We start from the raw sequence: 26,633 nt of genomic DNA, 5'->3' as shown, positions 1-26,633 counted from the left end.
AATTTGCACTAAAAATTAGAGTCACACTGTTGCTGAAACTTGGGGAAAGATAGTATTTAGAATTGTGATCCCAGTTATTCTATGAAAAAGTAGACCTGGATTGTAAAAAAGGTATCAGAAAATTCTGGGTAGCAGCATAACTATCAAAACAGGCCATTCCACAAAATCTAGTGAAGGTCATTACCACATAAAACATAAAGTGCTTATTTTATCATACAGGGAGACATAATTTTTGTAATAATCAAAAAGCATATTGATAAAAATGAAAATTTCACTATACATACAATTTAAAACAAAATGACAATATAATAAAACGTTTTCAATACATCTTAAACATCTTAAGCAAACAGAATGGTTTTCATGTTGATTCATCAACCTTAAATAATCATTCAATTCCTCCTCCATTTTTTGAAAAATGTATCTATCGAGTATTGGACTGACTACTGCTAACTCCATGAGTATTTGTTCTATTGAATCTTTCCCTAAATCACTTTTTAAAGATTTGTTTTAGTTAAGAGGAAGAGCGTTGTGTATGATGGAAATTTTAATATATTAGTCAATGCAATTCAGAAAACATGGAATCACACTCATATTTCATGAGAATTGTGTCAACAAATTCATCAGTTTCAATTGTTTCCATTTTTGATGATTTTACCCAGTAACTGCTTTGGTGATGATTCTGATAAGTCACATTCATGATTTGCATCCTGGAATTTCCATTCATTGAATGACTTAGATTGGAATAAAGGAGGCAAACACGACTGCAATTTACTTAAAATTGTGTGACCATCTGGGTTGCTACTAAATTCTTTAAAAGTGCTCATCAACAAAGTAATCCCTTTGCTTAAAGAACTATAGACCTTCAGAAAGCTGTGTTGATAATAAGCTGAAACAGATAACACAAAATATTTTAAATAATCATTGGATTTCAGTGGATTTTCTGCTAGGCAAGTATTTCAATTCAAGAGCCATGATTTAAAAATACACTTTGCCTAATTTTTAAAATAATGTCATTGTTTGCTATAGAATTATGCATGGTTGGGATCAAGACTATTCCCTCTTGGCTAAAAATGGTCAAATAGCAAATATCAACCATTGCAAAGCGCCTGAACTTTGTTGGTGACATCCAAGCCTTCCAAATCATTCTATCTGACAACAAAGCAATGCCTTTCAAAGGGGATCTCACTCAGGATAAAAAATATTAAACTAATTAAAGTTTAGGATTGAAATATTAAACTTACATAATTCCTCTATAGAGCATAGACCTGATGCAAATTGCCAGCTCTTCCCAACCACCTTCCCCCTCCTCCTCCTTTCTTCTTCCTTTATTGAATGCACTGTGTACCCGCCACATGTCCAGCACTGTTCTAGGTGACAAGGCAACATTTTGATGTCAGTTTTGGCAGAAATAAGTTGCTACCTATCTAAGAAAATACAGCTCCAGGGTTAGGTGGGAATGAGGGATAATAGGCCGAGCCTGGTACTTACTCTCCTTACAAGTATATTTCTAGGCTGAGTCTGCACATAGGAATTTCAACTCAGATTTCACCAGAGCCACCCACACGTTTCTCAGCCCTGCCTAACCCAGAGAGTGAGCCATCATTCCCATCCCCTGAACCTGGGCTGTTATTTATTACACCTGGGCAGGTAGCTTCCCTTGGAGGGATTCCCCCTTGAGGCATCACATGCAAGCCCACAGAAGATGCTGGAGGTTATCTCAGCAAATGCTTGTGCCTCCCAGTGCCAGCTGATGCTCACATGCAGCTTCCTGGGGAAGTCTACGGAAGGGAGACCACAGGGAGGATGGCCACCTTGGAAGCAGGGACTTCTTAGTAGACAGCACTAAGGACAGAACCCACTCTCATAGGCTGGCTGAATCTGCAGTGGCATGGAATTTTGAGATCTTCAGATTGGAAACCTTTTGTCTTTTCATTTATTTTTATAGAAGCAAGAAAGGCAACTGTGTTGAAGACAATGACTCATATGTTTTTGCTGTGCTGCTTAGTGTTTCTTTTGCCCACAGAGTCCTGCAGGACATTATGCCAGGTAAGAGAAGGGAGGTGGGGAGATGATATGGTGGGGACATCAAACGGTAACTATAATCCAGCTCTATGTTATCTAAGCTGAAATGGACAGAGAAGTCGGTGGTAGAATGGTTCAGCAAGAAAAAAATGACAACTACATGTAACCAAAACCCATTTTAGCAAGAGCTGCAATTTATTTTCCCATCAACTTTTTCTGTATATTCCTGATATGCAAAATGAGGCTCAAATGATTTAAAGGTGATAAACTCTTCTTTCTATGTGCTTTGATGATGAAGCTTTCAGTTGCTATAACTAGGGTGGTGCCACTTCCTCAGGGGCACTTGGAACTGTGGGTGTGGTGAGGGTGTCACACGGACGAACACATTTAATGGCATTTAGTGTGGGCAGGCCCTAGGAATGGTCTGCCACAATGAAGCATTGTCCCATCCCAGATGGTGTCTCCTTTGCAAAGCCTGACAGTGAGCACCATGGATGGGCTGGAAGGAGCAATGAGCATCTCAGACAGTCAGTGGCTAGGCAAGGTCTAACTGGGATGGAGTTTGTTGCAATGTACTGTTTGTACATTTTGTGGGGCAGTGAGTGCTATGGTTCTCTCTGGAATATTTTTCCTCATACTATATAAATCATTTTAATCACTCTATTAGTTACTTATTTAAATTAAGGTGTGGAGAATCAGAGAGAGGGAAAGAGAAAGAGTGTATTATTATTGGACCACAAGATCTGGAAGGAAGCTTCGAGATCAACTGGTGAAGCCAACTCCCTTGTTTTTATCAATGGGAAAGCTGAGGCCCATGGTGTGGGATGTGACTTGTTGAGGTCATATTCCTATTCAGCTAGAGGGCAAGCCCAGGACACCTGTCTTCAAATTCTCAGTTTCTTGATCTTTCCATTTTAATATGTGCCTTTTTAAGAAGAGCCTCTTTAAGAAAGAATGGCTTTGGAAATTCTTTCTAAGAGTTTCCAAGTGATATTTACTTTTCTCTCTAAGTAGTTTATCTTTGGGTGGAACTTTTCCCAATGAGTCCCCTTCTCCCTAACACTGAGCTGGTCCCTAGTTTCTGGGAGAGATTAGACAGAGATTCCTCCAGAAAGGCCTTTCTCGGGTGGCACCCCAACCCCACACAACGATACTATTTCCTCCTTCATTTTCTCCTCCACGTTTTTCTACAAGACGGAACTGGAAGAGTAATCGGAGCACTGGAGGTTAGCTTCGCTTTCTTGATTATTTGGGGTCACCTTACCTGGACATGCCATCCTTTCGTTTTTACTAAGCAAGTTGTGGATGCTGAGCTTCTGGGTGCTACTCCTCCCTGACCTGCCTAGTCACTAGGCAGCTCTGCAGGTTTAGCCGGTGGCAGGTTTTGAAGTGGTTGTTTGTTTATTTGTTTGTTTATTTATTTCAGTATTTGGTTGAGGATTGTTGGTATCTGAAGCTAACATAGCTCCTATCAGATGCCCCCCTAGATACGAAATGACCAGGAGTTGTACATAGGTGTGCTTTGGCAGATTAGCGAGGAAGAAGTGAGTCAGGTCCTTTACTGAAGAAGGCAGAGTTTCCAGAATACCTTATAATGAGCATACCACGGCGGTGTGCCCACTTATCTGATTAGTGTAATGTGACTTCACGGCAGTCTGTTAAAGTGTCAAGCATTATTCAGAGTTGTCTATTCTTACGTATCTTTATTGTGGTGTATTGGAGGCCATGGCCCTCTGAAGATGAGCTTGGGGTTTCCTGAGATGCTTGTACTTCCATACTCACTCCTCTGCCTTCTCCACTTGGTTGTGGGTTGACTTGGTGGAAAGAGCAGTGTTGCAGGAGTTAGGGGAGCTGAGTTCTAGTCCCAGCTCGAAGAGGAGTGCCCTGCATGGCCTGGTACGAGTCACCTCACCTGCCTAAGACTTCACCTTCCTTATCTGTAAAATCAGAGGGTTGGGCTGGTGAGACTGCAAGGTCTTTCAGAACTCCAAAAATATTATGTCAGTGTTCTTGTTTAGAGAAAGGCCTTCCTCTTCCATATACACGATACAGCTTGGTTCTCTTGATTGTGAAATGAGAAAGTCATCTTACATCAGCATTTTGAAGGATGTTGTATTCCATGAGTCAGAGATACCTTCCTCACTTGTGACAAACCCCAAATGCTCAATCAGGTTCTCCATAAACTCTCATTTGGTAGAGAAAACAGAAGATTCATCTTGATAACATAGAGAGAAACAAGATTGTGGGAAAAAAAGGAATACAAACTCCAAGTGTTAGTCACAGAGCTGTGTCACTGAATTTCCAGTTCCTCCCCAATGACTGAGATCTAGGAATGCAAGTTGGAGTAATTGTACCAAGGCTCTTTCCAGCCACTAGAGGGCAAAATTCTTGTGCAAAGGAGGAAAATATAGACTGACATTCCACACACGGGTGCACATACACACAAATGTGCCAGTATATACATACAAATATGTATATATACGTATATGTACTGACGTAGCTACCTAGGGGGATATAAAGAAGCACAATACACAATCCATGTTGTTAAGGAACTTTCAGTTGAGAAGCTAACATGCATATGTAAAAATGATTATAGAGTGAGACAGCAGGTCAGGGGAGCACATGCCACACACTGAGTGAGTGATATGGTGGTATGGATAATAAATTTTACAGGAGCCAAAGAAGAAAAGATGTATCATTTTGAATCGGATTGGGCAAAACTTCTTGGAGGAGGCAAACTGGAGCTTTGTGTGTCATAGACATGCAGTGAATCCACTGTCAGAGAATAATAATGATAGCTAAATCTTGAATACCACGTACAATCACAGGCTCAGTTCAAGTGTCTTTTATTCATGATCTCATGTATTCTTCATAAAAACCATCTGAGGCGAGATTATGGAATGATAGTACTAGAATTCCCACCCGGCTTTATGGGTGAGGAAACAGGCTCAGAAAGACGAGCTTTCTCCAGGTGTCAAGGGGCAATACTGGGGCTTGAACCCAGCCATTCTGTTTCCAGAGTCACCCCTCGGCCACAATGTGACACTGCTTCTCAGCGTCCTACAGACAGGCGGGGAAGGAAGGGCTTCTAACCAGGAAAGGTGGGAAAGGGCTTGTGATAACGGGAAGCCAGGTTTCTGGGAACCCCTCTTTAAAAAAAAGGATACAAAATCATAAACACAAAATTTAGGGAAAAATGAATATTTAGTTCAGATAAGAAAAAGAATCATTCAACAATTGCTTAACATTATTTTGTAATCAATTCAATAAAATAACAACATTTTTATTAATGAAAACCCACACTTTTGTTGCTAGATTTCTGGTTGCATACTTGTATGTCAATAATTTTATAATTTTTTTTTTCTGTAGAGAGAATAGATTGTTCATCTAACATTGCTGATTAATTTTATTATACTAGTTTGGAAAATTGCTTTCAGCTTCTCAATTCATTATTAGTAATGCCATGCGAATCTGTAGAATTGTTGTCAAATTTGGGGAAACCTCTTAGCAAGTTTCTTTCATATGTGGCCTATGAGGTTTCAGGGCACTTAGAACTGTATTTTTCTGTGACTAGTTGTAAGTACTCCTGGAATCAGTGCCACTTAAGTATTGATGTCCTCGTTGTAATGCAGAAGTGACAGCAAACTATGTAAGCACTATTAAACCCAAGCTAAATGTATCCGCAACTCAGCTTCTGCTTGTCCAGATTCCACGAATAGCTGCAGCCTCCGTGGTGCTGTCCCAAATGAGGGAGTGTGTGAAGGAGGGGGAGTTGAACTGACAAAAATAATGGTCTGAACAGATGGTGGATAAACAGTTTTGTTTTTGAAAATTTACTAAAACAGGCCTGGCTGGTGTGGCTCAGTAGATTGAGCACCAGCCTGCAAACCGAAGGGTCGCTGGTTCAATTCCCAGTCAGGGCACATGCCTGGGTTCTGGGCCAGGTCCCCAATGAGGGTCATGGGAGAGGCAACCACACATTGATATTTCTCTCCCTCTTTCTCTCTCTTCCCCTCTGTCTATAAATAAATAAATAAATAAATAAATAATCTTAAAAAATAATAGAACATATGATCATATGAGCCCATTGCTAGATGCTTTGAAGGGGCCCATGCAAGCAGTGGGTTCTGAAGCTTACCCTGCATTACTTCCCAGTGAATCCTCCTCTGTTCACAATGTATTTCTTAGGTAGAAAGCAGTTCATCCCCACCAGAGTGGAAGGAGGGCTCCTACTGAATAGCAGTGGGGGAGAGAGCTGTCCAGGCTGACGGGCACATGTGGTCGTGGGACACGCTTCATGGTCTAAGCTTTTGGTGGCATCCTGGCATTATAGCCGATAAGATGTGGCTGTTGGTCCATGACTAAAGTAAATCCATGGGCTGGAATATCACTGGTGGATTTTGATGTGAATTTTGATTGTCCCTCTCTAGGCTGCCAGAAAAAGCAAGGAGGAGGTGTCTGCTGGAACACGTGGTATGTAGCAGTTACTAATGAAATGAAAATTTTACTGTCCATCTGTTGTAATAGAGGTCCATCGTCAGCCCTGTCTTATGGCATAGCCGACGGGACTCCCTTATGGCTTGCATTGGGACTCCCTCTTTCTTTTTCTCATATTACATTGTGCCTTTGACTCCTGCTTCCCTCTCCTGCCAGCATGCTCTCCTCTGGTCTGACAGTTCTTCGTTATAAATCATTTCAATTGAGCCAACTCAGACTGGAACTGTGGCTAGCACAGGTCTGTGAGAACTCGTTGATGACATACATTGTAAGGTCCCCAGCGTTGGGGGGTTTCTTGAAGAATATCAGGTACTATGGCTTCCAAACTGTCCCTTCATCTAGAAAACTGAGGAGGTGCTCAGGGTGTCCCTGTGGGGTGCGACAGGGACCTGGTGGACTGAACTGTGGGCTCTTCCCTCTCACTTCCACTGGGCCAGTTGCACTTTTATCTATTTTCTGTATTTGAGTTCAGGATAAGATATTGTTGGAAACAATAGTAGTTTGTCACTGAAATACGTGGCAATGACTGATATACTTCAATCTTCCTGTGCTTTACAAAGAAGACACCGAATAGCCGCAGGATTTGTGCGCCTTCAAGTGCTGACACCCTGGTGACTGGCCCGTGCAGCCCAGAGTCCAGACCTCTCCTTCCGACGCTGACGCCTCTTATGTTCCCAGGTGCATGCAGCGGTGTCTGTGTGGACAATTCCAACTGCACTCAACCTTGCCCCCCTGACACCCCGGGAAACGTGGGGTTTGTGTGCAGGCAGAAGAAATGGTACAAGATCACTGACACCTGCCGGACTCTTACAGCCTTTAACATCTTTGAGGTAACAATATGTTTTCTCCCACGTGCAAAGTAGAGTGCCAAATTAGCAATACAAAAAAAAAAATTAGCAATACATAGTGCACCCAATAAGAGAGGGGACAACTCCAGGCAGGGTAGTAGGTAGGGGCATTTGCGGCTAAATACATAAACACCCACCTGTCCTCTCTCTCCACCCTAGAATGGCATTCTTAACTTCGGGCATCTACACATTTGTGCTCCAGTCTCCCACACCTGTTGTGACACAAAGTAACCTGATCATTTAGGTCAGAGCTAGAAAAGCTGTCTAGAATCATCACAGCTTACTTCTCCATTCCCACTCTCAGCTCTTCGATGCCCCAGAGCCTGGCTACCCATTGTGTCCTTCACTGACCAGCAGCACAGGACATCTCTGAGAACCTTCAGACGCAGCCCCACCCCAGACCTGCTGAGTCTGAATCTGCATTTTACCCCCATCTCCAGGTGACTTCTGAGCTCAGAAAAGCATGAGAATAGAGCTGACATAGATGGAAGGACTTCATTGTCAAACAAAGAACATAGTTTCACATATACTTAAGTAGTTACATATGGAAAAAAATCAAATCCTAGTAAATAAAATCAGGTCAAATGTTATTTCTTCTTCTTTTGTTTCTTTTTCTCCTTTTCTAGCAGCGGCTTTATCTTTCTGAAGTTCAGCTCCTGATTAATTCAGAGGAGTCAGTGCTGTAGCATCTCTTGTGTCCTAGCAACCTTCCCATCCCCTGTTTTGGGGAAGAGCCAGGGGGAGAAAATGGGTGCTATACCTGAAGTTCTCCTGCCGGACTTCAAAAGGCTGCCCACCCTTGATTTGAAGGACCTGTGCAAAGATACACATGCAGAACAAATATATACTCTCCTATTTAAATGCTTCAAATGAAGCCTATAAACTGGTAAATAAAATAGGTTCTGTCAGTCTCCCATTCCAGAATTCTATCCTGTACCTCGAGGGTAGCAGAAGGCCAAGGCCACGCATCCCTAAGCCTGAACACAGGTGTCTCTTTGACTCCTCTTGGGCCTATGGGTGAGCACACTGGTGATTTGGTCACTCCCTAGCAGCACAGACTTAGGGAGGCCCCAGAAATGGGCTTGCAGTTGTTGAGTAGAAAATTCAGGTGTCTAGAAGCAGGGACATGGGTTCTGAGCAGGCATGACCTCTAGGCCATGGACTTCTTGTCCTCTGTCAAGCAGCAGGCTGGAGCAAGGGGCACGCTAAAGCAAGGTTTGGCATTTTTTTTTCCTATCAAGGGCCAGATAGTAAATATTCTAGGCATTGTGGGTATTATGATCTCTGTTGAAACTACTCAGCTCTGCCATTGTAGCAGGAAAGCAGCCATAGATAATACTTACAATGAATGAGCAAGCTGAATCTCAATAAAGCTTTATTTATAAAACAACAGGCAGCCAACCTGGGGCCATAGTTGGCCACCCTGCTTTAACGTGTGGGACCCAGAGCCTGAACCTGTGTGAAATGTCTGTCACTATTTTTTTAGTCTTTTTTCTCTCTTAGTGTTCCTGTTGACTCATCCAAATCTGTTCAGAATTTCTATTTTTGAAACATACTTATGTCTCATGCTTTGCCCCTTAGGAAGAGTAAGAAATAAGCTTACATGGCATGAGAAATGTATCTATGTGCACAGTATGTGTACACAGAAGTGGTGCAAAGTGGTATGCCAAAGATACAGATGCTATTTGGATGTAGGGGGTTCAGAGCTAGGCACCTGGCTAGCTGGGACTTCCATTCGCTGTTCATAGACCTCGGTACTGGGCAGGTTGTTCCACAGCAGATGTGACTTGGACAATGCAAAATAGAAAAGCAGTGTGCAATACACAGTTGTGTAATAAGGCTGTCCTATATTTCAGTAAAGGTACTTTTACATCTAAAACACAGGTAACATGATAAAAAACTTTTTTTTTTTTTGCTGCTTCTTAGGAAGATCTACCTACACTTACAGCATTTCCAACAAGTGTAAAAATAAATGAATATGCCAAATCCGAGGCCATTGTAGATAAGCTGTTGCGGAGGTGTCCGAAGGATTTGTCCTGCGTCATCAGGAACATTCGGCGCTCTCCGCGGATCCCCGGCAACATCGCCGTCATCGTGCAGCTCCTGCACAACATATCGACGGCAGAGCTGCCGACAAGTGTGGATGAAACAAAGATGCAGGTGGGTGGCCTCACGTATTTGGGAGAACATTTTGGGGGGGATGTGTGGGAAAGGAACGCCTGTTAGTTGTAGACCACGTCTTTTACTTCCACATCTCAAATACCTTGTAAGTGCTGACATATATCTTTATTGAAAAAAATGAGTAGATGAATGGAAAAAGTGAACACATTCAATCAACAAACATTTAAAGAGAGCACTTAGTGGGTGCTGGATTGGACATTGAGGCAAGCTTTTCCAATGTATATTTTGGCTACTGCAAACCTCTAAGAGCCATCCTAGGTCCCACAGAGAGAAAAGCTTTCATTTGTGAGTCAGAACAGGTTGCTAAAATGGAAAATAACTGGATGCCAGGAAAATAGCCATAGATGTCTCCTGCAGAAATGTAAAATGGAACTGGACCCATTTCCTTTATTTTTGATCTTCAAAGTAGAGGACAGTAAAGAGGAGAGGAGGGTTCAGCCTCTAGGGTCAGTTTCCAATTTGGTATATTCCTCTATAGTGGTATTTAACAGATGTTAATTATCTAGTGGGTGGCTGCTCTGACCAGGGTAAGCAAATTGCCAGTTTCACCCAGGTGTGAAGTGGAACTGATGAGCGAAATGAGCATGGTGGAGGCTTCCCATTTGCCAGTCTCACAGGAGGCTTTGCATAAATGGGAGGGCAGCTCCCTTGCAGCTCCATCCTCAGACCCAAACTCGAGCAGCATGTGAGTCACCTGGAGATTTCATTAAAATGCTGATTCTGGGGTGGGGCCCGAGATTCTGCATCTTCAAGAGGTTCCCAGGAGATGCCTATATTGCTGGTTGAAGGACCACATTTTATAAAAGGGAAGCTTGAATGTCCTGGCAGATTCAGACAGTGACTCAGACTAATGCTGGTTCTTCATTGACAGAGTTACAGCATCATGGCCAACCACATTCTTGACAGCAAAAGCATCTCAAACTGGACCTTCATCCCTGAAAAAAACAGCAGCTGCGTGCTACTACACTCGGTCAATACCTTTGCAAGAAGGCTACTTATAAATAAACATCCTATTGACATACCGGATGCCTTCATTCATACTATGGGCACCATCATATCTGGAGATAACAATGGAAGGAATTTAACTTTCTCAATGAGAGTTAATGACACCCCCAACAATGTCACTGGGAGGGTGTTGATCAGCAGAGATGAAGTTCAGAAGGTGCGTTCCCCTTCTCAGTTCCTCAGCATTGCATTTCCGACTCTTGGAGCCATCTTAGAAGCCAGTCTTTTGGAAAAGGACACTGTGAATGGGCTTGTCCTATCTGTCATTTTGCCCAGGGAACTTAAAAGAATCTCACTGGTTTTTGAAAAGATCAGGAATTCTGAGGGGCGGGGGACACTGTGTGTTGGCTGGCACTCCTTCGAGAGCAGATGGGACCAGCACGCCTGTCAGATGATTCAAGAAAACTCCCAGCAAGCTGTTTGCAAATGTAGACCAAGCAAGATGTTTACCTCATTCTCCATTCTTATGTCACCCCACACCTTTGAGAGTCCCATCCTGATTTACATCACGTACATAGGCCTGGGCATTTCAATCTGCAGCTTGATCCTTTGCTTATCCATTGAGGCCTTGGTCTGGAGCCGAGTGACGAAGACAGAAATCTCCTACTTACGCCATCTGTGTATTGCTAATATTGCGGCCACCTTGCTGATGGCCGATGTGTGGTTCATTGTGGCTTCCTTTCTTAGTGGTCCAACAGCACACCATAACGGATGTGTGGCAGCAACATTTTTTGTTCACTTCTTTTACCTTTCTGTGTTTTTCTGGATGCTTGCTAAGGCCCTTCTTATCCTCTATGGAATCCTGATTGTTTTCCATACACTGCCCAAGTCAGTCCTGGTGGCATCTCTCTTTGCGGTGGGCTATGGATGTCCTTTGGTCATTGCTGTCATCACAGTCGCTGCCACTGAGCCTGGCAAAGGCTACCTACGGCCCGAGGCCTGCTGGCTCAACTGGGACAGGACCAAGGCCCTCCTGGCCTTTGTGGTCCCAGCTGTGGTCATCGTGGTAGTAAACCTGATCACAGTGACATTGGTGATTGCCAAAACCCAGCGCCCTGCCATTGGCAGTTCCATGTTCCAGGAGGTGAGAGCCATTGTGAGAATCAGTAAAAATATCGCCATCCTCACACCCCTGCTGGGCCTGACCTGGGGATTCGGAATAGCCACGGTCATCGACGATACCTCCCTGGTCTTCCACATTCTCTTCTCCTTGCTCAATGCATTCCAGGTAAGTCCAGGTGCTTCTGACCAAGTCCAAGGGAGGGAATTCAGAAAGAAGTTTTGTAATCAAGAGGTTGTGCCATCATATCTATTTATAAAGGACAGTGGATTTAGAATAGCCTATTGGGTCAGGAAAAAAGTTTTTGTCCCAGAACGGCCTGGATTCAAATTTCAAGTCTATCATTTACTAATGTGTAACATTCTCCTGAGATATTTGCTTAACTTTTCCAAGCCATATTTTTCTCATTTATAAAAATGGGTACGATCTTCCCATTTTACAGGAGTATTTGGAAAATGAAATAAAACAGTGAACGGGAAAACAGCAAGTATTAAAATGCCCTACAGATCACACGTAAGCTAAAACTAGGCTGAGTTTTAACTGGTTTAGAGATTAAACAATACCATTTCCCCCAAAATCTAGGTATGTAACTGGATGTATTTACATATGCGAATTTATATTTCATTCCATTTAGAAGTTTTAGTTACCTTTGGAAACCATTTTATTTTAATAAAACAAGTCACATAGAGTGGTGTTAAAGATGGTTTCCCCTGTCCTCTCCTCTCTTCTCCCACCTCTGTCAATTAAAAAATGTTTAATAGACAAATACATTTTTATATAGTATTGGGGTTAAAAACAATGTGTAGTATTTTTCAACTTACTTTTTCACTTAAAAATACACCCTAGTATTTTTACCAGATTACTATGGATATATATGTCTCTTTAATGGATACATAGTATTCAATATTCAACAATTCCTTTCTTGATTGAATTTTTCTATTGTTCATATTTTTTGGTCACAGTATACCAAATAAGTCAAAGTTTATTATACTGAATGTTAAATATGTAAATAGCAAATAATTGGAAAGAAAGCTTTTATTTTTCTAAAGACCTCTAAAATATTTTTTTCTGAATGCATGTTATTGGAAAATTTTATTTTCCAATAGGGCGAAGGCCAGACATGGGGCCTGGCAGTAGTGTGCTGAAGTTGGTTTGCACTTGCTCAGTTGAGTGCTATATTTTCAGGAATTTTGCAAGCTGGTTGTAAACATAAACATTACTAAATTATGTAGAAAATCAGATTAAAAACAAAGGTCAGATATCCTCAAAACTTATCACTTCCTAATTGTTTGTCCACAGTATACTCTGCTCTCGAGGTTATTTGAATCTAGTGTATCTGTATGGTGGAAACACTGTATAATGTTATGCCCATCTCTGCCTAACTTTATGGCCAGTGATGTTGCTAGATTTAAATTAACCATGGCGGAAGTATTTAGCCACAGAGATTGGCAAGTGCTACAAGTTAGCAGAGTCAATTACCAGTGTATCAGTGGATCAAGGTATCCTAGAGAGGAGAGAGAGGAGAGCCATGGATCTAGTGAGATGAGAGACCAAAACAACAGAGGGAAGAAGCAGGATGAGAAGAGTCTTAGGATGAACTGAGAAGAGAGGAAACTGAGGTTGATGGAACAGGCTGAGAGGAAAGATTCCTAAGCATACCAAGAGATCCCAAAGGTGTGGGAGAAAGGCTCTTTGATAGATTTCCTGGTCCTAGGCCTGTGGGAGCACCTCCACTGGTTTTAAAGCTCAGCCAACCCTTTTACAAGGAAAGGATTATTATACAGGGTAGGGTAAAAGTAGATTTACAGTTGGGGAGATGCAAAACACAGGCTTTATTTTCGTATTATTATTTATTAATTGTGTTATTTTCCATATGAACAACTTTAAAACTACTTTTGCCCCACCCAGCCTGTACCGTAAGTCACTGCCTTGAATGCTACTTTGTCAATCCATAACATCTAGTTGGTATCTTCTCCTGTATATACTGAGAGTAATTGTGAGCTGGTCTGTTTGGGAACCGTTATAACAAGGGGTGGCTTATAAACAACAAAAATTTATTTCTCAAAGTTCTGGAGGCTGGGAAGCCCAAGATCGAGGCGTGAGCAGATCCAGTGTCTTGTGAAAGCCTATGTCCTGGTTTTCAGAAGGACAGCTGTCTTCTTGCTACAACCTCCCATGGTAGAAGGGGTGAGGGAGCTCCCTGGGGCCTCTTTTACAAGGGCCCTGATCTCTTTATGGAGAACATGACCTACTTGCCTCCCAAAGGTGTGCCTCCTAATGCCTTCACATTGGGTGTGAGGGTTTAACATATGAATTTGGGAGTGGGGGACATTCAATCTATAGCAGTAAAGCACGCGTTTTTAAACCTGGGAGAACATTTGGGGATTTTTCTGCTCAAATTGTGCTTTTTCTATTAAAAGAGATATAACGAGATCACTACCTCTGAATGTATCTCAGTCAGAAACTACACCTTATAACTAATATTATATCCCAATTTTCTGAATAATATTTTGTTTAACTTTTCCCAAGGTGGCATGGACACGTAAAGCAATTGTAGTGGGGTATTTCCCCGTTATGTATTTACAGGGAAATGTACATACAGATGCAGATGCATAATAAAGAAAGTAAACACACACACAGGCGTAGACACACAAATGCACAGAGACACTGTGTTTAATGAGTATTTATTTTGTGCCAAGCATTATGCAATGTTGCAGATATAAATATAATTAGGCCTACCTCAAGAAATTGAAAGTCTCTTGAGGAAATAATTCCTCTTAGTCCTTTAGCCAAAGGAGTATATATTTGTGGAGGAAACAGGCTAGAATCGTGGTTTCTCAGATCTTTTAAAAATTTAATTCTTGGGCAAAATTCATGCTGATTCTGATTTAAAATGTATTCTTAGTGCAAAAACCAGACTGGGATATGTTTGTCCCAAGCATCTGCACACAAAGGATACCTTGTAACCTTATGGATCATGCCATCAGTGGCGTTTTGTTAGCAAACCAATGACAGATTTCAATAGTTATCTTGTAGGCTAAGAGTGTCACCCAAAAAAGCAATCGGATAGAAGCGCTCCAAGCTTGGAGCACTTGCTTGACTGGCAGAATGGAGAGGTGCAGCTTAGAAGGTTTAGGGGAGTGGCTGAGCTGCTTGGCCATCCAGGTACTCGCTGGTCCCCGTGAAGTCCTCCACCTGTCAGCTGGGCTTTTGCAAATTGTGGCAGCAGTGGCTTCAGTGCTGTTCCTGCTGATGACCACTTGGTTGTACCATCTTTATTATTTCGTATTAAACTCATGTCCTTTGATAGGCCTCTGCCTGGGTAGAGGTTCACATTTGATTATGAAACCAGAGCAATTTAAAAAGGATGCCTAAATCAAAAGTCATTATCTCACTTTTCTTTTCTGGTGAGCAAAGACCTGTGTAACCACACTTCTAAGAGAAATTTTGTCTAATCAATGTTGCTGTCTATCACATTTTGAAAGTTGAGTCTCTGAGCTTCCCTTCCTTTTGTTATCTGTGGAGTAGGATGAACACTTTTTCTTCTTTTGGGGTGGTTTTGTGCCACTACATATGAAAAAAAGATTGAAAGCTCAAATGGATTCAGTGATGGAGGAACAGCCTCCTTTTGACTTCGATGCTGTCTATCCTTACTATGGAAGATAAGAGACATGAGAGCTAGTGACTTCCTTCTGTGTCACACTCGGAACACTTGCTTCTGAGCACCCGTTATGTACTTAGAAATTCAGTCTGCTTTGGGTCTTGGTTTCTCTGATGATCCGTGTATTTGATTTTTCTTTGCATTTTGTAACTGATTTTGGTTGTGAATGGGAGAAAGAGATTGAGGGTGTTAAATGAAACTGAGTATGGATGTTTTTTCGTGTTTCTGTGGAAGTTCCTTTTACTACTAATTATTCAGGGATTTAATGGTGCCATCCAATGGGTGACATCTCCTCTGACTGTTGCGTGCACCATTATTTTCTGGTGAGATGCACAGCTCCTGATAAATGCAAAACACTTTTATGTTGCCTGAATTAAAAAGAAATTCTTATAATGTACTTGCATGAATCAGGGATTCCCCAAGTGCCTGAAACAGGGGCTGACACACGGAAGGTGTATTATCAATGATTGTTGAATGGATGAACCTAGGTGTTGTGACCTTCAAATGAGAGAGCCAATGATTGAATCAAAGGGTGTTCATTTCAGTTTTCTTTTTATTACTTTTATCAGTTTCAGAACAGGAACTGATAATGAATGCTGGTATTTCTTGTTATTTGTTATTATTATCAATATTATTTTGAAAATGGTTCTTCTTCCCTACTCTGTCTTTCTCAGGGCTTCTTCATCTTGGTGTTTGGAACAATCCTGGATCCAAAGGTACTGTAAATTCTCTTTTTTTTTTGCCCCCTGCATTAACAGTACTTGACCCTGAGATGCTTATTTGTAAAGTTCACCTATTGAGTGTCTTTTACCTCAATTATTTCTGCAGACACTTGAACAGGACATCACTGTTCTTTGTCGCGCAAGTAATGTTGTCCATATTCCAAGCCCTTGAGGGGCTAAGCATTTTATACACATTAGCTTTAATCCTTAAAACAATCTTGGATATTCCTGTTTTCAGTTTTATGGATGAGGAAACATTCAGAGTGATTCAGTAGCTTGTACATAATCTCTACAGAAATCCACTCTCACCAGTTGAAGCAGAAAGGGAATTTATTAAAACTCACAATATCATTTTTGGGAGGGTGTCTCTCTGTCTTGGAGACATGGAGGCTACACACCAGGAATGGTTCCCAGTTCATAGCACAGAACTGTTCCACGTGCCACACCTTCGCCAGTCTCCTGGACACGAAAGCACAGCCCACCAAGCCAATGTCAAATAGTGGATGCTAGCGTTGCCGGTGCTACTGTCTCAGGGATCACCTCCATCCTGCCTGTTGGGGTCCTGTGGCAGCTGCTTCTTGAGTTGTCGTGTCTAATTGGCTGAGCTCTGGTCACATGGCTGCATCTTAGCTGCAAGGGAGTCTGGAAAAGTGAATTCCTGGCTTCTCCCTTCAAGAGAAATGGATACAAAGAAAGCAATTCTCCTAACACAAAGACTGGGTATAGGTAGTGAGTGGTAAAACAAAACCTAAACAAATGAACAAAGCACCAAAAGCTTACTTAGGATTCTAAAATCACCCACTTTCCTTTGTATTATACGGTATTTTGAAATGAGAAAAGCAAATAACCCTCTCAGATGTAGATGCAGCCACTTCCACTGCAGGAATTTTTTAATTAGTTAATTAATTCACCATCAATGCTATTCTAACAAGTTAATATGCAAAGTTCCTAAAAAATACATTTCATAATGGTCCTTTCACTTTCTTATGAGAATACCATTACCTGCTAAAAATTATCCAGAGGTGAAAGTTAGAGTATTAGTCTTTTAGCCTTGATATTTTTCTGTACTAGTTGTGTGCTACTGAGGAGTTCCTGAAATCACATGAGCCCAGATTCCTCACAGAGAACGCAGAGATAATAATGATTTCCCTTACTTTTTTGCTAGGTTATGGTAAAGAACAAAAGCAATTTTGCAAGTGAAAACACATAGAAAGCATTTATGTTATGATGTAGTTTCATACCTATTATTGGTTTTCATTAATCTAATACCACAATTAGTATGTTATAGCCAAATCAGCATCAGCATTATTATTACTTATTAGTGTACCAGTGTTAAGTGTTGTGAGGTGTGCAAAAACTCTTCAGATATGGAAGCTCTCATCAAGATCAAAACCTCTTACCTTTAAAATTGTAATGTAAAAGGTGGGCACTGAAAAGTGCTATGATTAATTGACAAAAAGTTGTAAGGTAGTCTCCCCCTTATCCATGCGCAATGCTTCCCAAGATCCCCAGTGGATGCCTGAAACCATGGGTAGTCTAGAACCCTTTTTATAGTCTGGGTTTTTTTTCCCCTTACACATACATACTTACAATACATTTATAAATTAAGCACAGTAAGAGATTGACAATAATAACTAATAATAAAATAAAACAATGATAAGAATGTACTGTAATAAAAATTATGTCACTGTGGTTTCTCTCTCAAAATATCTTATTATACTATACTCACCTTTTCACTTAAAGGAAACACTTTACAACTCCTCTCTGGCAGATCCCAATGGCCAGCATCACTTCTCTTGTGCTTTGGGGCCCTTATTAAGTAAACTAAGGATTTCGTGAACACAAGTACTGCCATACTGAGACTGTCAATCTGATAACTGACGTGACTATGAAGTGACTAATGGGCACATAGTGAATACAGCATGGATACCCCGGACAAAGGGACGATTCACATCCCATGCAGATGAAGCAGAATGGCATGGTGGGAGATTTCATTACACTACTTAGAACAGCACACGATTTAAAACTTATAAAATGTTTATTTCTGGAATTTTCCATTTAATATTTTTGGACCATGGTAGACTGTGGATAACTGAAACTATGGAAAGCAAACCATGGGTAAGGGGGTACTACTGAATATACCAGCAGTCTTTAAGCTTTTAGGGTCACCTATCCCCATATGTGTTTATTATTAATTTATGAAGTATGTATTATGCACATTATGAAACACAGAATTAAAAAAAGATGGGAGGAAAGAAATTTAAATATGTCTTTACGAATTGCAATGGGCTTTCAGCACAGGGATGCCACACCAGGGAGAGCTCCTACCTCTTTGGAGCCTGTGTGTGATGAAGAACATGGCATTTTCAGGGAAGGGTGAAGTCGCTCTGAGCTAGGGGACTTCAGCCTACATTAACTGTGAGGACAACCCTTCTACGTGTCCTTGGAAGGTGAATAACATTTTATATAGCAAAAGACAAGAGAATACCTGGGTACAGTAAGAGAGATTTAGGGGAAATGGCAGGATGGCCTGAAGTCAGGCCCCAACCCCTGGCTCTTTCTCTCGGTAGTTGACTGACTTTGCATGCTACATAATCTCAGAGTCTTAATTTCCTCAGTTGTACCTATCTTACAGGGTTATTTTTTGGATAAAAGGAGATGACAGGAGTAAAAAACACTTTAAAGTTATAAAACAAAACATAATTGTTATTTGTTATTTTATTTTCCTGGTTCTAAAGGTCTTTGCTATATTGTGTAAAGTCTTTTTTTTTTTTTTTTTTTTAAGCCATGGTTAAGCCCTCTAGAAAAGGAGGTTTGAATAGTTGACAAACTGTGGGGAAATGTTCAACTACTCAAGTGCCCCCAAAAAATACCCTCAAAGCTATGTCGAGGTACCCTCAGACTGCTGGCAAACTATACTTCTTAGCCATTGGGTTCATTTCAAGGCCCTGATTATAAATCTCCTGTGCCCGCTCTGCTTTGCCTATCTCTCCCATTTCCCCACTTTTTCCCAGACCTCGTCACCAAGTTACCAATCCCTGTCCCACCGACAGAACCTGGTTGGTAACACACTCCCCTGCCACAGTATTAGCCAGCCCCAAACACATGTTGATTTCTCATAATCTTTTAATTCGTAATTTTTTTGTTAACTCTCCAGATAAGAGAAGCCTTAAAGGATCGAATAACTTCTGCAAAATGGATCTCCAGAGTATCAGAGGTAAAGTCTTCATATTCATTTTTGTACCTAAAAGTTTGACAAGATAATGATGCTGGAGTTTCTGGCCAATGAAATGTTCCTAAAACTATCCCTTAACACTTCGTGGCAGAGAGCTTTCACAGTGCTGGGGGAGTGCCTCTTTGAGCTGTTCAAATTCTTTCTGGAATCCTGAAACCACATCCAAAGGGAGGAAAGCAAACTTAATTGCATTCAGAGGAGAATGACTCAGTGGCAGGGCCTGGAGGGGTGAACCTTGAACCGGCAGCAGCAGAGCAAGGGATGGATGAAACAGGCAAAAAAGAATTTATTTTTATTTTATTTTTTAATTACTTTATTGTTGTTCAATTACAATTGTCTGCATTTTCTCCATACCCCTCCCCCCTACCTCAGCCAAATCCACCTCCCTCCCTTGCTTCCACCCTCCCCCTTGGTTTTGTCCATGTGTCCTTTATAGTAGTTCCTGAAAACCCTTCTCCCCACTGTCCCCTTCCCCTTCCCTCTGGCTATTGTTAGATTGTTCTTAATTTCAATGTTTCTGGTTATATTTTGTTTGATTTTTTTCTTTTGTTGACTATGTTCCAGTTAAAGGTGAGATCAATGGTATTTATCCATCACTGCCTGGCTTATTTCACTTAGCATTATGCTCTCCAGTTCCATCCATGCTGTTGCAAAGGGTGTAAGCTCCTTCTTTCTCTCTGCTGCGTAAATTTACACAATTCCATTGTGTAAATGTACCATAGGTTTTTGATGCACTCATTTGCTGATGGGCACTTAGGTTGCTTCCAGAACTTGGCGGTTGTGAATTGTGCTGCTATGAATGCTGGGGTGCACAGGTTCTTTTGGATTGGTGTTTCAGAGCTCTTAGGGCACATAGATCAATGGAACAGAACAGAGAGCCCAGAAAGAAACCCAAGTCTCTACGATCAATTAAACTTGACAAAGGGGGAAAAAGCATAAAATGGAGTAAAAATAGCCTCTTCAACACATGGTGTTGGGAGATCTGGACAGCTACATGCAAAAAATGAAACTCAATCACCAACTTATACCATACACAAAAATAAATTCAAGGTGGATAAAAGACTTAAACATAAGTCATAACACCATAAAAGTCCTAGAGGAAAACATTGGCAGGAAAATCTCAGACATTCCACACAGCAACATCTTCATGGATACATCCCCTAAAGCAAGGGACATAAAGGAGAGAATAAACAAATGGCACCTCATCAAATTAAAAAGCTTCTGCATGACTAAAGAAAACAATATTAAAATGAAAAGAGAACCAACTATATGGGAAAACATATTTGCCAATGATACCTCAGACAAGGGCCTGATCTCCAAAATATATAAAGAACTCACAAGACTCCACTCCAGGAAGACAAAAAACCCAATTAAAAAATGGGCAAAGGACTTGAACAGACACTTCTCCAAGGAGAACATACAGAGAGCCCAGAGACTTATGAAAGGATGCTCAGCATCACTAGCCATCAGAGAGATGCAAAATAAAACCACAATGAGATACTACCTCACACCAGTCAGAATGGCCATCATAAACAAGTCAACAAACAAATGATGGAGAGGATGTGGAGAAAAGGGAACCCTAGTGCACTGTTGGTGGGAATGCAGACTGGTGAGGCCACTGTGGAAAACAGTATGGAATTTCCTCAGAAAACTAAAAATAAAACTGCCTTTTGACCCAGCAATTCCACTGCTGGGATTATACCCTAAGAGCAAAAGAGAATTTTAAAAGTCTCGGATTCCCATGATAGCCCACTTGTCCTTTACGACTCCTATTGGTTGAACCACCTGCAAACTGAAAATTCAAGGGAAACAAATTCTGATCCTATTACAAAGAACTATCCAATGACCTGATTTTCAAGAGAGGCCACTGGCCATGGTTACTGGAGTTGTACAAGAAGGTTAGGGGCCGGCTCAGTCATCGGATGGTATGCATGCCCTTTCATTTATCATCACTTGTAGTGTTGTTATGTAAGGTGTGACCCACTAGCCATTTCAAGTGAGAGAAAAACTGAAAACAATTTAAATGTCAGCAAAGGAGGGGATTCCAGGTCAGCCCAGGGAACATACCCAGAAACAAGAGAAGAGGCCATCTACAGTTTCCCACACCAACATCCAAGGGGATGCACGTGGGCCAGCATGGGCTGGCATTGCAGATTTGCAGGGAAAGGAGTGATGGGTTGGTCATTCAAGGGGCTGGGCCCTCCAGGGCCCCTGGATAATAGCACTGGACCCTCCCTATAATCCTTACTTTTTCATTCCTTCTCCTTTGCTTTCCTTAGTCCTCTTCTTCTCTTCTTTTTCTTCTCTTTATTTTTCTATCCCTTTTTGCCTTACTCTTACCAAAGCTTTGATCTTGTTCCTAGTCCTTGGTTTTGATACCTGAGGGACTGATGACTCCACATCCCTTTCTTCTGGAAAATAACCAAAACCAAACAAATTTGCAAGCCTCACTCTCGCCCCCACCAATCCCACCCAGTTTTTCTAAGAATAAAAAGTGTTCTAAAGCAGCGGTACCCTGCCTTGGCCAAACATCAGAATTAATCAGGAAGCTTCAAATAATGCTCCCTGGGTCTCATCCCTGGAGGTTCTAATTGGACTGGTCTGCAGTGTGGCTTGGGTTTTGGGTGATCCTAACGGAGTGAAAGTTGAGACCCCACACTCCTCTAGGCCTTTCTGAAGAGTGTTAGCGTTACAAACATTTTGTTCAAACCAGCCCACCTGGCACAGTACTCTCTGCTGCCACCCTCTGGTCTGCCACCACGCTCTCTGGAGAGAGGCATGACACTCTCAACCCCTTCCTGCTTAGCATGGCTCCTTTCCTTCTGTGTTTTCAGTATCGATCCATTCAGCCAGCACAGGGAAATTCTGTTCTTCAGTGCTTTGGAAAAATAGTCTTTTTTTGTCTGCTTTTAAAAGACATGTCAGGATCCTAGCCGCAGTGTTATTCTCAGTTTGTGATGGTCTGAGTCAGTGGTGTTTAATGCTGGCTGCCCCTTAGAAACAACTAGAGAGCTTTTTAAAAATACCACTGTCCTGGCCCCACCCAAGAAAAATTTTACCAGAAAGTCTTAGAGGTAGGGCATAGTCACTTTTGTTTTTTAAGCTCCCCAGTGGTTCTACATGCTGCCAGGGTTAAGAACCGCTGGTCTGGGTACTTAGTAAATTTAGCCTAACTTCTTCCAACCCTTCCTTCACTCTGCCCACTAGTTTTTGGTCATTGCAAGTCAGTTTAATCAGCCCTACTCAGAATTTATCATCTGTTTTCTCCTCTCCTGCTTTGCAGGCTCTAATCCCTAGGTGGTAATCTTGTACAGTCCAGATTTAACTCTTTCTTCTTATGATACCTGCCTGGAGAGTGTCAGCCCCTGGTTCCCAAACCCAGGATAATCAATGTGCTTGTCTGTGTTCATTTGATATTCAATGTGGCGAGTTGGTCAATGCTCATGTGGTAATAATTCTACCAGTGAATTAATGCATTGCCTATCTTGGGCAACATGTACCTAAAACACAAGGTATTTTAGACTCTGGTTCATCACAAGGCGGATGCCTGTAACACTGAGGATTTCAGCAGGCCAGCTGAGAAGGAGTGATTCGGGGGCTAGCAAACATGTTAGTGTCGACCCCTTCCTCGAGTCCACTCACCTGCCTTCTCCCATTTCCCTTCCAAACCAGAGGCGCCTTCTAGAGAGGGTGCCAGGCCAGCCACGGAGTGGGGATCTCTCCCACCAGCCTGTCCCTATGCTGTCAGTGGCTCTAAATACAAACAAGGAGAGGGAGAAATTAAAATGATAAAATAACTTGCTGTAGGTCACAATTTTCCATGTGCTTTGGATAATTGTGATAATTGTAAACAGACTAATAATAAGTGAAATCACACTTTTGTCTTCAACAGAACCTTTCTTCTGATTACTCTTGTCACCCCACCAAAGGGCCAAGCTAACAAACCAGCCTACTGCGCTCCTAATTTGGGAGGTGAGTGGAAAGCAAGTGGGTCCCCATATACATGCCATATATATGACATTTCTTTAAATAGATCACAGTCTGATGACTTGCGAAGAGAAATTATTTTTTTCTTGATTGAAAGCACTTTCCTTATACAGTCTATTCTCATCTAGTGAAGGTCAGAGATACACTCACACTTCTCATTCTTGTCCTACTGAAATTTGGGCTGTCCTGTGAAACAGTCAGGCCTGTCTGAGAATGCTCTTAAATCAGCGTGGGTGTATTTAAGAGGAGAGTGAGCAGAGCTGCCAGCTCCACACAGCCTGGCCCTCTCCTCTTCCCGCTCTAGTTCCCCCGCCCCAGGACACCCTCCCTGTTATCAACAATATCCCCAGATTTCCTACTGTAGGAAACCTTTTTCCTCCCGTTAAAGGATCAAGGAATTATGATAAACACTATCTATGTGAGGCTTCAGGGATAATGCAGAAGCAAACACACGATGAGAGAATTTAGACTGTGAGAGTTAGAGAGAGAGAGAAATGCTGTTTGAGAGTGGAGCAACAGGGGGAAACAGAAATGGAGATCCTTCCCCAGGGGCATGGCAACTCCCTGTTGGAAGGAGCCATCCAGCTACACAGACACGTGCAAAAGTCTTCCGATCTCTGTGTCCATGTCTCTCTGGATCTAGAGAGAGACCAGACAGGGCGACAGAGACACTCACACCGGGACACCCAAACAGAGAGACACAAAGAGAGGACAAGGGTTGCAGAGAGAGACCCTGAGGAACACTGAAACAGAGAAAGAGAGACATACAGACTGAGACTCACAGAGAACATACAGAGTGATAGGGACAGAAGGAGAGAGAGATGCAGAGAGAAGTGCCCAGATATGTAGAGGGAGCCCAGCACTCCTACCCCAATACATTGGGTTCCAGCAATCTCTGTCGCTGAAACCTTCTGCAACAGCCAAGGGCCTTGTACAAAGAAAGGGGTATTTTCCGAGAGGAAAGAAAGTGGTTCAGCTTAAAGAAAGAGTGAATCAATAATGCAGTTGTTGTGAGGCTCTGGGTCTTGCTGCTTATACATTAAAGCTGTGATTTTCTGTTCTTGCCAAGGTCATACATTCCAGGAATGGCAGAGCCTCCAGGAGAAATGTGCTTATTCCTGTGTTCTTGCCTCTGGGGAGTATGAAGGCTGTGGTGCTGATGGCAGAAGGAGCGACATGCGGAAAGGATGGAAGGCCTCTCTGCCTACCTACTTCTGTGCTGCTAATTGCTTCTCCCACATCAACTGGCAACATCTATGTGCCATTCTGGGCATCCACGAAGGAACAGAAAGACTACATGAGCCACAGCTGGACCTCCATCTTGTCAGGGCCTCCAGCTCCAGGCTGTGGGTCACGTTTACCCCCAGGCTGTGGCTCATCTTGGCAAAGGTGGCCTGGGATGTCACCTGGCTGGATTCTGTGGGTTGCTGAGGGAGAGGCCCTCATGAATAGTTACCAACAGTTGGGCTGACTCTAAGTAGGTCATTGATGGCTCTTTGTACAAAAGGAATCCTACTGCTGGCACATCCCACCCTCCAGATTTAAACTGATCTTTAGGCTCCCAGTCCTGGACTTTCTGCAAACACAGGGAGCCACTGAGGGTCTCTGTCTATGCTGACAATGTAATATTAACCCTCACCAGCAATATGTTTGTTTTTGAAACCTGGGATGAGGAGGGGGTAATATCATGTTTCAGGTAGAGTGCTGCTCATTTTCTTGTATGTAAACAAATTCAACATTCAAAGCAGGAGCCACCTGACAGGAAAGCAGTACTGCAAAAACAAGCTCTTTTAGAAAAAAATATTTAAAAGCTCCTTTATAAAGCAAGAACACAGGCTGATGCAGCAGAAGAAAATTAGTGGATAAAGGAAAAGTGGGCAGCGGGAAACCCCTAAGTATCCTGCCAAGAAGCCTGCATTAATGAAGTTACATTACAAATGAGACCATGAGACTCACTTTGTGAATGACTGGGACATCTCTCTCTCTCTCTCTCTCTCTCTCTCTCTCTCTTCACCCCCCTCTCAATATTTCCTCTAGACAGGAAAGTTTTAGAAATAAAAATAAAATAAAAAGGTCATTCAGAAGGTAGAAAAATACACCAACCTGAAGAATGGATCATGTTTCAAGTGGCACTGCTCATTTTGGAACAACAATTGCCCCTTTCTCAGATGAAGTCAGAAAGTGGTTTGAGCTGGACATTTCCCCGTGTATCTGTAGGGTCTCTTCAGGTGAAAGGATTGGACAGGCACAATGCTGGTTTCTCAATGTAGAGATTTCAAGTGCAAAGAAATGTCACTTACACAGAGTACTATATTGAAATGAGGAGGGAATCTCATGAAGTCAAATCATTATAGTGTTATAAATATGGAACTTTAGAAAATACTGGGTCCAGCTGTCTCATTTCACAAATGGGAACTCTGAGAACAAGGAAGAGGGCTGGGGGGGAAGAGAGAGAGAGCGTGCTCTCTCATATGCATTGTGTGATGAGCAGTTACACCTAGTATGAAAGCACACTCTACTCTGGCAGGATGGCAGGGAAAACGTCTCCCTAGGGATTATTATTAACCAAGAAAGGCCCATGGATGCTAAGAGAGATACTCTGGAATTATTTGGGAATCCCTTGAACAAGCCGTTCCCTGTCTCCTGCAGCCCACAACCCAGTCTGCCCCATCCTGAAAGATGTCGATAAACTTGCCTGCACTAGGTTGACTGTGGAAGACCCTGGGTGAAAACACACTCCATGTCCTGTTCACACTTCACCGAGAAGTGACTCAGGTGGCTCAAGGAAACATTGGTGCTAACAGCATCTACGGGAGATGCATGGTTAGAACACTTAATACAAGGTGATCTTTGGCAGTTATTTAAACTTCTTAGACTTTAATTTCTTCATCTATAACTTGAGGAAATTAGAGCCTACCTCATAGGGTTGCTGTAAAGATTAAATGAATAGATGGAGGTAAATAGTAGAATAGTACTTTGCAAACATCTGCCCGTTAAAATGTTAGCAGTTTTCAGTAGACTGCCTGAGAATTCATGCGCACACACAAGCAAACACGCAGCTAAACCGTGAGTTTGGATGTAGACACTCGCGTGGGAGTTAGTCCAATGACTTCTAAATAAAAGAGTTAAGCATTTGATTTCAACACAAGGGGTGTCATCCAGCAAAATCTGCTGAGCTTGCCATTGCACGAACCTTTCCCTCAATGTGACCACGGTTGTAAAATACGGCCCCCTGCCTGGGAAAGAGTGTACGCCACGGGTTCTACTCAGGGCACCCTCTGTCTGAGCTCTGCTTCCCTCTTTGCCTTCTCTGCGAAGCCTTTCCTCATTAGTCCAACCGGAACTGCTGATTCTCCCCACCTGATTTCCTTCAATATTTATAATCTGTGCCATTCGCTGCACATCTAGTATTTAT

At 42.2% G+C, this 26,633-nt stretch overlaps 1 protein-coding gene across 1 annotated transcript in view; it reads left to right on the top strand.

The window, feature by feature from the left end:
- LOC112302403 (putative adhesion G protein-coupled receptor F2P) overlaps window positions 1–25,610 on the top strand; it is a 38,002-nt gene extending 12,392 nt beyond the window's left edge. Inside the window, exons 3-11 of the mRNA XM_045192982.2 lie at window positions 1,946–2,046; window positions 6,453–6,495; window positions 7,198–7,349; window positions 9,294–9,527; window positions 10,420–11,781; window positions 15,949–15,990; window positions 19,154–19,213; window positions 23,124–23,203; window positions 24,288–25,610. Coding sequence (XP_045048917.2) covers window positions 1,975–2,046; window positions 6,453–6,495; window positions 7,198–7,349; window positions 9,294–9,527; window positions 10,420–11,781; window positions 15,949–15,990; window positions 19,154–19,213; window positions 23,124–23,171 — 2,013 coding nt within the window. The 5' untranslated portion in view covers window positions 1,946–1,974 and the 3' untranslated portion in view covers window positions 23,172–23,203; window positions 24,288–25,610. The remainder of the gene's footprint in view (window positions 1–1,945; window positions 2,047–6,452; window positions 6,496–7,197; window positions 7,350–9,293; window positions 9,528–10,419; window positions 11,782–15,948; window positions 15,991–19,153; window positions 19,214–23,123; window positions 23,204–24,287) is intronic.
- The last annotated feature ends 1,023 nt before the right edge of the window (window positions 25,611–26,633 follow it).

The sequence above is a fragment of the Desmodus rotundus genome, chromosome 11 (assembly GCF_022682495.2).
Source record: "Desmodus rotundus isolate HL8 chromosome 11, HLdesRot8A.1, whole genome shotgun sequence".
Taxonomy (NCBI): domain Eukaryota; kingdom Metazoa; phylum Chordata; class Mammalia; order Chiroptera; family Phyllostomidae; genus Desmodus; species Desmodus rotundus.
Note: the sequence above shows the minus strand (reverse complement) of the source record. Positions and strands in the feature narration are given on the sequence as shown.